The following is an 11,191-nucleotide window of genomic DNA, read 5'->3' as shown; positions in this document are numbered from 1 at the left end:
GTTCGTCCCCTGTCCCCTGGCAACCTGAACTGAACCTAATTTCCCATGTTGTCCCCTGTCCCACCACCAATATCCAGGCCTTGAACTGACCGTGGGAATTGTATTTCCTACTGTGAGAATATTGCACACTGACTACAGTCAGTTTGCGAACTTCCCACGGGCCCGAACTTGCAGCTGTCCCCTGTCCCCCCGGGGGCGGACCGAACCTAAGGTCGTAAAATTACAGTACTCGGAACCCCGCACATGGTATGGGCTCGTTTTTTTGCATCAACGCCACAAGCATCTCTGCAAAGGTCAGCTGGTGCCCGCGTCTCTCGGGACGAGCCCTCAGATCCTCTCGGCGTAACGAACGGGGGCTCGGTCAGACGCACTCGTGCGAAGCCGTTCTGCTCTTCACAGTCTCGAAGATAGGGCTGTGAATCCGTTCCTTGCGGGATCCCGCTCTATGTTTATTCGCAGTCGGCGAGAGGTCCGCGTGGATGTGGGTGTGTGCGTGCATGAGAGTGGGTTTTCCATGGTACAGACGGCTCTGAAGGAGCAGGAGGTCGAGGACTCGACGTCGGAGGGATCGTTTCCCCTGTGGTCACGGTCCCAGGAACAAGGAACGTGCAAAACGTCGGGCATGCCGCTTGTGGGAAGTAGCGAAGGCACGTACCGAAGAACTTCAACTGCGCCAGAATCATTGTTACTGCAATACTCATCGTGGCCACGGGCAGCTTGGCTGGACGATGGCTGTCGGCGGACTGAGAGCGATCCCCCGCCCCGCTACGTCGCTGTCACATCGGATTGCCCAGATTCGATGGGTCTGCGCGCCGGGGCAGCGCCGCTCGCCCCCCCAAGGCTTCGACTTCGACCTGCGCGAAGCACCGCGAATCCGGAACAGGACGCGTTCCTCCCCATTCACTGTGCAACTCCTCTTCCCGTCTCAGGTATAGCCCCCGACGTGTCGCATCACCCCAATGTCCGACTGCGACCAAGTCTGACACGTCCCCCCCCCCCTCTTCTCACACTGTCTGGCCGGGATAAGCCACCCGGTTGCCCCATGATCATCGCTGTCTCTCTCGAACTTACCACAGAGGCGCTACGCAGCGACAAGGCGCATCGAGATTCGAGATGACAGGGTTCGCAATCTACTGAGCCGCAGCAGCACGCCGCCCCTCGTCTTTTGCATTTTGATCGTCCGCATCAGGTGCCATGTCGTTATGACACGTCGTTCCACAGCATCGGCGCAGCGAATCGAGCAAGAGGGCATGTCGGGATACGGTGATCTCTCTCGTTTGACCTCTGCCGATATCGGTCGGCGTCGATCGGAGCCCGCGCCACCGGCCAAGCGATAGCACACGGACGAATGTATGACGAAGGCCTCTTCATGCGGCTCTCTCTTTGATGGGGTGCAAGTGAGTCTCGACACGGTTCCGAAGCCCCCCCACGGTCGTGCCTCCGGCAAGATGCATGGTCGCCGGGAAGCGCGCCAGTGCGGGGCGCTTACCCAAATACGGCAGATTGTGGGGAAGGAACAGGTTCTTCGTGCGCGCGAAGAAGCGGCGCACAGCGATATGCAATATCGCGTCGGAATCGGGCGACGCTACCACGCAGGTACTCGAAGGCGCCCGTATATATAGAGCTCACCTCACTCTTTTCGTTCCAGCGCACGGCCGCACGCACGCACGCACGCCCCCTTCGGTTACTACCTCCTCCCCCTCGTTCCCGGGCAACGGGAATCCCTCGTCCTCCGTCTTCATCTCGCATCGTTCGGGGGGCCTTTCCTCCGCCCCTTCCGCCAATGTCTGCCACCAAACTCTCCCTCGTGCTCGAAGACCAATCCGGGCACCCGACCAAGACCCACTTCGACGACATCTACGACAGGCTCTTCCTCCGCATCTCCTCCTCTCCTCTCCCCGCCTCCTCTTCATCGTCATCCTCGTCGTCGTCGTTGTCGTCGTCCTCCTCCTCCTCGCCACCCCCACCGCCGAGCAACCCGAACGCGTTCGAGCGCACGGTCATGATCCACAACATGGGCCAGCGCTGGTCCCGCCGCCGCGGGCACCTGCTGCACGTCGTGCACTGCAACCCGTCCGTCGTGATCGCCTTCGGCGCGAACGCGACGCTCGGCACCGTCACCTTCCCGCACTCCCACCACCCCTCCCATCAGGCGCAGACGGCGGCGATAATGCCGATCTCAAAGTACCTCCGCAAGGTGTCCGTGTTTGGCAGGTGAGGACAATACCCCCCTCGAGTCCGTTCGGCCCCGGTTTCTTCCAGAGCTCACCGCGTATTTCGTTTCGTTTCGTTGTTCGCAAGCTCGCTGAATCGCAAGTTTATGGCGTCGGACGGGCAGGAGTACAGGTGGTGCCACCGCACCGTCGAAAACGTGGGCAACCACGAGTGGGCCGTGCGTATCAACCGCGCCTTTCTTCACAGCTCACTGGCATCTCGACTGACACGAACGCTTTTTTCCTGGCGAAAAAAACAGTGCGTCGGCATGGCGCACAACTACATCATCGCGCACTACGACCTCAAGCCGCCCGAACGGGAGGGATACGGGCGGTCCGGGCACACCCTGACGATCGAGGAGCCCTACGCCCGCATCGCGATCGGTGAGCTGAGTTTAGAGACACGTCGAGTCGGAGCCCCGTTCGTCTGATCCCGCAGTTTTTTTTTTTTTTTGCCCAACGGACACAGGGCGGGCGCGGTTGCACTCCATTGTCTGGCGATATTCCAATGCGTGGGTGGGTGACGATACATGCGGATAAGGGACGAATTGCTTTTGATGTGGGGATACTGTCCGAAGTGTGTGTGTAGTGGGGGGGGGGGGAGGAGGGCTGGTGGAGTACAAATTACAGATTACTTTAGACTATATCCGATGGGTGTTTGCGCACGCGCGCAGTGGACGCGGGGAAGGGCAGGGCGAAAAAAAAAAAGTCTCTCTCTCAGATTTTATGCTGCTGCGCGAGATGGCGTATTATCGTCAGCGACGCGAGGATGTAACCTAAACTTGGTCTGGCTTCGGATGAACGTGCATTGTCGTGCTCGTGGTGAGATAATTATAGTTGCGATTTTTTCCGTGGCGACTCCGTCAGCGCCGGAAGCAAAACAAAACTGTGCTGTGCACTGCGAGATCGGCTGTCCGCACCGATACGGTCTTCTGAGACGCACCGGGGGGGATCCGTGGCGTCCCATCAGACAACGCCCGGAATTGCGACCACTTTGGTGTAGCAGTTCTCTCTCTCCGAGGAGACCTTGTCCGGGGGGTACTCGGCGCGGGATATCGAGCGAAGGGCGTACTTGTATGTCGTGGTCGATCGTCCTGCTGTGACGGTGTGTGTAGTGGATCTGGGTGCCGTCGGGGGGGGGGGCATTGCGTTTGAGTTTGACAAGGTACATAGATGGTGCTGGCAATGGTGGCTGGCTGGCTTTGGGGCACCGTTATCTGTTACAAGACCGCGATAGCGAGAATCTGCCCATCGCGAAGGCTGCCAAGTTGAGGCGCGACCCGACAACACCGAAGAGAATGTGTGTGCGCGACACCGGTACCTACGTCATATACTTACGAATGGAAGTTCCGACGTCTGCATTGTTGGAAGCAGGGACGCTTTTAAACTCTGGGAACGCAGAGCGGGAGGAGTGCGGCTCGGAATCGTCCTGCGCAGGAGAATGGGAAGGCGTCAAATCCTGCTTCAGACGTCGGCGACCCTTCGGCTTCAGGGCTACAGCGCGCCCTACGACGTATGGAAAAGCCCGACCATATGAATCCCATTCGGTGCACCAGTTTGTGCAAGCAAAGGTTGACAGGGAGATCGGATGTGGCGAAACCCGGCGGCGGGTCTCTGCCATCGAAAGCACCTCAGTGATGTTCGAAGCGATGGGATCCAGCTGGATGCCGCGTAAGTACCTGAACGAACGAAGAGATATTTACGTTACCTCGTGCCGACTTCGAACTAAGCAGCTCAACCGGCTCGCTTCCGAATATAGCTGCGCGGGAGAGCCGGTCCCGCCTCCGTGGGACGTCGCGATAAGCGCAACCGTCCAAGAGGCGGCCGACTTGCTGTCGAAAGAAATACACCGAGACGCATGTCATCGGGCATGGAGAGAAATGATCATCTCTCTGGAGAACAGCCCGAGATAGGGGTGGGCTCGCCGAAGTCCGATTTCCATTCATGGGCCCCCTCCTGGGAAACAGATGGAGCTGAAAGACATGAAGGCGTGGGTGAGTATTCCGAGTTTGAAAGATGAGTTACGTCCTACACATTGAACGCCCTTCAGCGCGCGAGTGAATCGCTGCAGCCTGCTGGCTTTGGCTGAACACCTCCTGCGACGATCGGAGTGATCAATCCGGAGGACTCTTCCTAGGAAACAGCATCTCTACTTCACATTCAATAGCGCTACCTTTCTTTACCCACCACACTGTCGACGCGAATGGAACCATCCCAAGTCAACAAGGTCCATTCTCCATCTGATGGGGAATGGGCCTTGTTCAGACGTTGCGAAGAACTGTGGTACGAGGATGGGACTATCATTCTCGTTGCTCAAGATGTCGGATTCAAAGTCTATCGCATGCTGCTGGCGCAACATTCGTCAGTGTTCGCGGATATGCTCGCCATATCGTCACCAGAAACGAACCACGATCTCGTCCATGGTTGTCCCCTCGTGCATATGCCGGATCCCGTCGACGACCTGCGTCTTTTTCTCCTTGCGATTCATGACATCAGGTAGGTTCAACATGCGCCATGGAAATCCTGGGGCCGGCCCCTATTTCTCACTTCCGCCCTTAGGGTCAACCAACGGCTAAACCACGCGTCTCACGAAGAAACTATCTCCGTCGCGTCGTTGGCAGCCAAATACGACATCCCCCACCTTCGGGATCGCGCTCTGGAACGCTTCGTCTCCTTCTACCCCACCACCCTTGATCGCTGGACCATCGTGCATGATCAGCCTTCCAGCCTTACGGCTGAGAATCATTACTCAGCGCTGCGATTAGCCCGCAAGCTCGATCTGGCCTCGACCTTCCCGGTTATCATGCTCGCGATCTGTGACCACGGCATCCGTGGCATACTGTCGTGTGCGCCGGAACCTGAAGACCTGTCGACTCTTCTTCTCGGATTCTCAAAGCTACAGAACATGCAGAGGGCGTACGTCTACCGATGGCTTTATCGTCTGTCGTCAGGATGCACGTCACCCGGGGAGTGCAGCGCCGACAAGGGGTGGATGTTGAGTGCGTTGGAGTACACGTTCCAGACCGACACGCATTACGCGCTCGGGAAGGGTTACTCGGAAGACCATTTGGCAGAGCTCGGCATATGCGGACAGTGCCTCGGAGACGCGATTGTGGCGCAGAAACACGGACGCCAGCATGCATGGGAGGAGTTGCCTAGTATCTTCGGTTTGCCGACTTGGGCTGAACTACTGAATGACAGCGGCGGCGACTCAGATTCTGAGTAATGGAACTGATCATGAGCCCTTCTGTTCGAGCTGCGCGTGGAGTGTGAGGCTCATATTGGACATCATAGCATTCTCGTATGCGTTATAGTAAGGCTACTCTCTGGCTCATATTGGACAGGGGTTGCCCATAGCAGATCTCGTAGCATTCTTGTATGTGTTATAGTAAGGCTACTCTCTTTGGGTTCGACGGAGCGCACCAGAGTAGTTACAGGGTGCGACGCGAGCGTTTGCAAGCCACTTGTGCGCGGCTATTGTCGGCCCGGCAATAGCCGAGACCTGATCTATGTGCATGCGTTCTGCAGATACCAAGCTTTTGCCCCTATCCCCACTGCCTGTTGCCCCAAGAACACCATGGGCCTCCCGGTCAACAACGACTCGTCTTCGGTTCAACTGTCTCGCTGCGAGGATCTGTGGTACGAGGACGGCAGCATCATACTCGCCGCAGAAGGAATGGGGTTCAAGGTCTATCGGATGATCCTGGCCCAGCACTCATCCGTGTTCGCCGACATGCTCGCGCTCTCATCCCCGGAGGCCAATGTCGATCCCATGTACGGTTGCCCGCTCGTGCACCTCTCGGACCCGGCCGAAGACCTTCGTTACTTGCTGCTGACCATCCACGACGTCAGGTGCGTCTGTATGGCCTCCCTCTTATGATCCCGCCGCCGCGAAGTCTGACGGGATTGGCGCGGATCCTTTTGTGTAGCTTCGGAGAACGCATCGACCGGGCGCCGTTCAAGGAGTTCGCCGCTGTTGCGTATCTGGCGATCAAGTACGACATCCCGCGCCTGCGTGACCGCATCGTTGCCCGCCTCGACCGCTGGTACCCCCAAGTCATCATATCGTGGAAGCATATCTTGCGCCCGCCGCTGTCGCCCGCGGAGCACCGCACGGTTATCGACCTTGCCCGCCAGCTCCAGAAGCCCGTACTCGTGCCGTTCATGATGCTCGCGCTCTGCCAGGAGGGCGTCGAACGGATCCTGCAAGCCGAGCTCGAACCCGACGATCTGCTCATTGTGCTGCGTGGCCTGTCGAAGTTGCAGAATCTGCAGAGGAAGAACACGTACCGGTGGCTCTTTCGCGGCCCGCGCCTCTGTCAGACCAAGGAGCTGTGCGCGTCTGCGAGGGATAATTTGGCGGATGCGATGGAACGGTCGATGGACTCGGACTCCAAGCTACGTCTCTTCACGCCCACGCCGGACGAGGACGAGATGTGGGACGCTGGCCTTTGCGATGTATGTACAGAGCACGCAGTCGTGGCTCACGAAACGAGGAGCAAGGCTATATGGGATCGGATCCCTGCCGTGTTCAGTGACTCAGGGGCGCAGTAGGATGGGCTACAAACAAAAGAAATGTGTTTTTCTGCTGTGACAGGTATCACTTGCTTGTGGCTATGGACTGCGTGTAGCTGTTAAGGTACTGTTACCCTGAATTACACGTAAGCTGTCCGCTGCTTAGCCTAACATGACGTGTCATCTTTAGATCTGTGCTTTCGTCGGTTTACCTGAATGCTTTGTATGGTTTATGATCCAGCTTCCAAACCTCTGCTTCTGTCAATCCAACGTCCAGCGGTGACGCATTGGGTTCATAGTTTCGTCGAAGTTGAATACAACGATCAAAAACCACGGAGATGGTCGTTGTTTGGATGTCAAATCATGCACGAACCATCCGGTGTCCATCGCCATCGCATGGATCATCATGGACATGGGCTATATCGTTCAGATTATCGCTCATGAACTGGATAGGCGCCTACGTAACGACGCGTGATTTGCGTTGACGCTCGGTATATATGCTGGTTGTGGTTCACCACCATCCTGGCGTATCAGGCCCAGATCGCATGGATTCTACCCGCTTTCTACACAACGAATCCAAGCCGTCCGCAGAGCTAGAGCTTTGCGAGGGGCTGTGGTACGACGACGGGAGCATCGTGCTCGCGGCGGAAGGGATCGGCTTCAAGATCTACCGCATGTTACTCGCCCAGCACTCGTCCGTATTCGCGGACATGCTCGCCGTCTCGACTCCCGATGCCAACGTGGATCCCTTCTACGGATGCCCGTTGATTCACATGCCCGACTCGGCCGAGCAGCTTAAGTACCTGCTGCTGGCCATCCACGACGTCAGGTGCGTTTCACGTTCCCCTGCATCGTTCCGTCCCGAGCTCATGTTCTCACTTCACATCATAGAGGGAGCATTGAACACGTTAACAACGCGCCTTTCGAGGAGATCGTCGCCATCGCCTCGTTGGCGGCCAAGTACGACATTCCCCACCCGATCGCGCCGCGCAGCGTTTCGCCGAATTTTACCCTCTCTCTCTCGATGACTGGACCGCGGCGCGGAACCGGGTCGAGCTGACGTGCGCGCAGCATTGCGCGGCGCTCAGCTTGGCCCGACAGCTCCGTCTGAACGCCGCCATTCCCGTCATCATGCTCACCATGTGCTGCCGCGGGATCCGCCAGATCCTGCAATGCGGCCTGGACTCCGATGACCTGCTCGCGCTCCTCATGGGTCATTCGCGACTTCAGAGCTTCCACAGGACGCGCATCGACGCGTGGCTGTATCAGCGACAGCCGTCGTGCACATCTGACCACGCGTGCGGGGCGCTGAAGGCGGCCATGTTCGAGAAGCTGGAGGAGCTGAACCGCAACGGGAGACTGGTCCTACTCGGCATCCCCTACACCGAGTCCTCCAGCATTCTCACCGTCGGCTTTTGCGAGGCCTGTGGCGCGGATGCGACGGATAAGCACAACGCCGGGCGTCAGATCGTTTGGAACGATTTGCCAGCTGCGTTTGACTTGCCGCCCTGGGACGAGCTGTAGCAAGGCACGCTACAATGCTCTCGGGGCATCTCACGAATTATGTGAACAATTTTGTTCTCGTTGGAGAGTCCTTTGTAGGTACAAGCTCACGCGTCCTCTTCCAGCTCCACGTCCAGCACGAGTGTCTCATGATCCAGAAGATGGGACTAGCCAAATGCAAAGTATAAGCTCAGAGTATTACAATCACCCGTTCTCTACATGCACGAGGGATATCCATGCTCAGGACTCAGGTGCCTTGGTATAGGATCTGTATTTATTCGTAGCTTCCATGTGACGAATGCTGTCCTGGACTCCTGTTATGAATTCCGCATCCCTGCTATACTCATGATATTACCAACGTATACACGTGGTATGCAGGTGGACATCGGGGTACTCACTTGTCGCCCTGCCCATTCATTTCCGACAGCCTGCATCTGTTCTCCTACAACCGCCGTGTCGACTATTTAGCACCATGGGAGCAACTCACGAACAAAGCATCGAGCCAGGCGCATCCTCACCATCGCCCGGGCACCTGACACGCTGCGAAGAGCTGTGGTACAGCGACGGCAGCATCGTGCTCGCATCGGAAGGCATAGGATTCAGGGTCTAACGTATGCTATTAGCGAAGCACTCCACGGTGTCTGCGGACATGTTCGAGGTTTGCGATCATGATTCGAACACCGATGCTCGCTACGGATGCCCGATCGTCCATATGACCGACCTAGCGGAGCACCTACAACAATTACTATCAGCCATCTTCGATTCAAGGTGCCGTCGAAAACTCGACCTTCAGATCCAATGGTCACTCTGAAGTCACGAATGGAAACGATGAATGGGCGATTCCTGAAGCCTTGTGCGAAGTGGCGACCTTGGCGCGCACACTCTCTATCCTTTCATTATCGAGCAAATATGGAACCAAACGTCTCCGCGTCGATGCGGAGAGCCGCCTCTCGTGGCGTTCCTCGACCGTCGCTCTAGACGAGAACGTGCGGATGAGAGAGTCACCCGCAGATCATGCGCGTGCTTTGACGGTGACGCGGAGCCTGCGGCCGAACGCCGTAGTCCCAGCGACCGTGCTCGCGCTTTGCCAATCCGGGATAGAAAAACAACCTTCGGGCAAAATTTGGGGTCCGACGATCTTCTTGTTATTCTCAAGAGGATTCGCGGGACTCCAAGGCGTACAGCGCAACGCACTCCATTCCGATGGGCCTATCCTGGTCCTTCGCCGGCATGCACGTTACCAGCTGCATGCGCGGCGGCTAAACGGGCGCGGATGGGGCCAAAGGAGAAAAACGCTTGAGCGAGACCGTCTTGTTCCTGTTCGACAATCAGGTTCAGAAGACTTCGAAGAGGAAGATGGGCTTCTGCGAAGAATGCGTCGCCGACGCGTTGAAGAGTCAAGAAGAGGGCCGTAGGAGTGCATGGAACGAAGTGTGCCACCTTGGAAGGAGCTGGACAATGAGATGTTAAGCTGAGGTCGGACGAGTGGGTATCAGATACATTCCGACGCACTGATGCCCTTCCTATCCATTGTGTAGAACTTGTGGTTGCTCGCATGCGCCATCAAGATCGAGGTCTTCAGAGGCCAACTGGTGGGACGGTCCGAAGAAGGGGGTAAACGGTCCGAGAGAGTGATGAAAGCGACAAGTTGTATCCAAGTGGGTTCTCCACCGGGGCTCTTGTGCGTACATGTACATATGCAGATGCGGGTGTCCCCTGTACATGTATGTCGCAGCAAACGTCGACTCTCCGTAGCACAGCCACCAGGCCCGGCCATCTCGGCGAATCCTCGGGACGGCTTTTCTTCGCTCTTGCGCGTCACGAACCTCCTCCTCAACGCCGCCCGGTCCGCGACGTCGCCTTCGTCCGCCAATGGCCTTTGTTTATTTCTTCGATGAGCATGACTGGACTCGGTCATGTGTACGCCGACGCCGTTTGGATCAGAACCAGCGCGTGCTCGGGGCCATATCCGACGCCTCGGACGCATTGCGCGAACGCGCGCTAGGGACAGCGACCGGGCGAGCTTTATAAGGCCTTCGGACGCTAACCGTCTCCTGCGCGCGCTCGCGTTCTGGAGACTGACGGACTCGCGACGATGCCTTCGCTCTCTCGGGTACTAGTCGGCTTTGGCCTCTTCGTCTCCGCGTCCTCCCTCGTCGTCGCCTCTTCCGTCCTGGATGACCGCGCGCACGAACACTGGGGCATCCCGCGCAACGCCCACTTTCCTTTGCACGCCCGGGGGACGAACAAGGATGGCTCGATGCCGACGTACAAGAACCCGAACGCGGCGATCGAGGACCGAATCGCGGATCTGCTTCCCCGCATGACGATTGAAGAGAAGGTCGCCCAGCTGTGCGTGTACCCGGTCCTCGCGTAACTCTGACAAGCAATATACCGAATATGGTGCGTCGTCAGGATTCAGGGAGACATCGGCGGCTGGATGAACATGACCGACCCGCTCGACGACACCCTCGTCTTCAACGCGACCGGCCTCGTCGACTCGCTCGCCACCAAGGCGGGCAGCATCTGGGCCGGCTACCTCACTCCATGGAACAAGGTCCGCATCCTCTCCTTCTCTCCCTTCCGGTGGGGGGTGGTGCATCGCAAACCCGGCCTCAATCCCCTCTTCACACAGCTCGTCTTCGCCATCCAGACCGCGCAAGACTACCTCATGCACAACACCACGCTCGGCATCCCCGCCCTCGTCGACTCGGAGGGCCTGCACGGCTTTACCGACAACGGCACGACTTGGCCCTCGCCCCTCGGTCTCGCCGCCTCCTGGAACACCGATCTCCTACAAAAAGCGGCCGCGAGCATCTCGGACGAGGCGGAGGGGCTCGGGATCACCCACATCTTCGCGCCAGTGCTCGACCTCTCGCGCGAGCTCCGGTGGGGACGCGTCGAGGAGAACTACGGCGAGGACCCGTTCCTGTGAGCTGCCCCCCCCGCGCCACCCCCCC

General features: G+C 58.0%; 4 protein-coding genes across 4 annotated transcripts in view; 3 read left to right on the top strand and 1 right to left on the bottom strand.

The window, feature by feature from the left end:
- Positions 1 to 1,783: 1,783 nt before the first annotated feature.
- PUNSTDRAFT_138655 (uncharacterized protein) lies at positions 1,784 to 5,439 on the top strand (the record flags this gene model as incomplete). The annotated part of the gene is made up of 5 exons (XM_007388340.1): positions 1,784 to 2,214; positions 2,302 to 2,392; positions 2,474 to 2,597; positions 4,490 to 4,709; positions 4,773 to 5,439. The coding sequence occupies 5 exons, from the start codon at positions 1,784 to 1,786 to the stop codon at positions 5,437 to 5,439; spliced, it is 1,533 nt and encodes a 510-aa protein (XP_007388402.1).
- Positions 5,440 to 5,789: 350 nt separating this feature from the next.
- On the top strand, positions 5,790 to 6,885 carry PUNSTDRAFT_92980 (uncharacterized protein; the record flags this gene model as incomplete). Its single annotated transcript, XM_007388339.1, has 2 exons — positions 5,790 to 6,065; positions 6,143 to 6,885. Coding segments are annotated over 2 exons (901 nt in total), but the record flags the coding sequence as incomplete, so codon positions are not given.
- Positions 6,886 to 8,932: 2,047 nt separating this feature from the next.
- PUNSTDRAFT_122867 (uncharacterized protein) lies at positions 8,933 to 9,822 on the bottom strand. Its single transcript, XM_007388338.1, has 3 exons — positions 9,744 to 9,822; positions 9,019 to 9,682; positions 8,933 to 8,964 (listed from the first exon to the last, which is right to left on the bottom strand). Exons 1-2 carry the CDS (start codon positions 9,793 to 9,795, stop codon positions 9,441 to 9,443), a joined length of 294 nt encoding a protein of 97 aa, XP_007388400.1. The 5' UTR covers positions 9,796 to 9,822; the 3' UTR covers positions 8,933 to 8,964; positions 9,019 to 9,440.
- A 339-nt stretch (positions 9,823 to 10,161) lies between these two features.
- Positions 10,162 to 11,191, top strand: part of PUNSTDRAFT_122866 (uncharacterized protein) — a 3,808-nt gene continuing 2,778 nt past the window's right edge. Inside the window, exons 1-3 of the mRNA XM_007388476.1 lie at positions 10,162 to 10,583; positions 10,647 to 10,788; positions 10,867 to 11,162. Coding sequence (XP_007388538.1) covers positions 10,327 to 10,583; positions 10,647 to 10,788; positions 10,867 to 11,162 — 695 coding nt within the window. The 5' untranslated portion in view covers positions 10,162 to 10,326. The remainder of the gene's footprint in view (positions 10,584 to 10,646; positions 10,789 to 10,866; positions 11,163 to 11,191) is intronic.

The sequence above is a fragment of the Punctularia strigosozonata genome (genome assembly GCF_000264995.1).
Source record: "Punctularia strigosozonata HHB-11173 SS5 unplaced genomic scaffold PUNSTscaffold_18, whole genome shotgun sequence".
NCBI lineage: Eukaryota > Fungi > Basidiomycota > Agaricomycetes > Corticiales > Punctulariaceae > Punctularia > Punctularia strigosozonata.
The sequence above is the reverse complement of the archived record's forward strand: the minus strand, read 5'-3'. Positions and strand labels throughout refer to the sequence as shown.

Bases quoted from the DNA above. Each gene is read 5' to 3' on its own strand.
- PUNSTDRAFT_122867 (XM_007388338.1), bottom strand. From the start codon at position 9,795: ATGGCGCATGCGAGCAACCACAAGTTCTACACAATGGATAGGAAGGGC. The intron at 9,683-9,743 runs GTGCGTCGGAAT...CTCATTGTCCAG, and splicing joins AATGGATAGGAAGGGCATCA to CTCCTTCCAAGGTGGCACAC.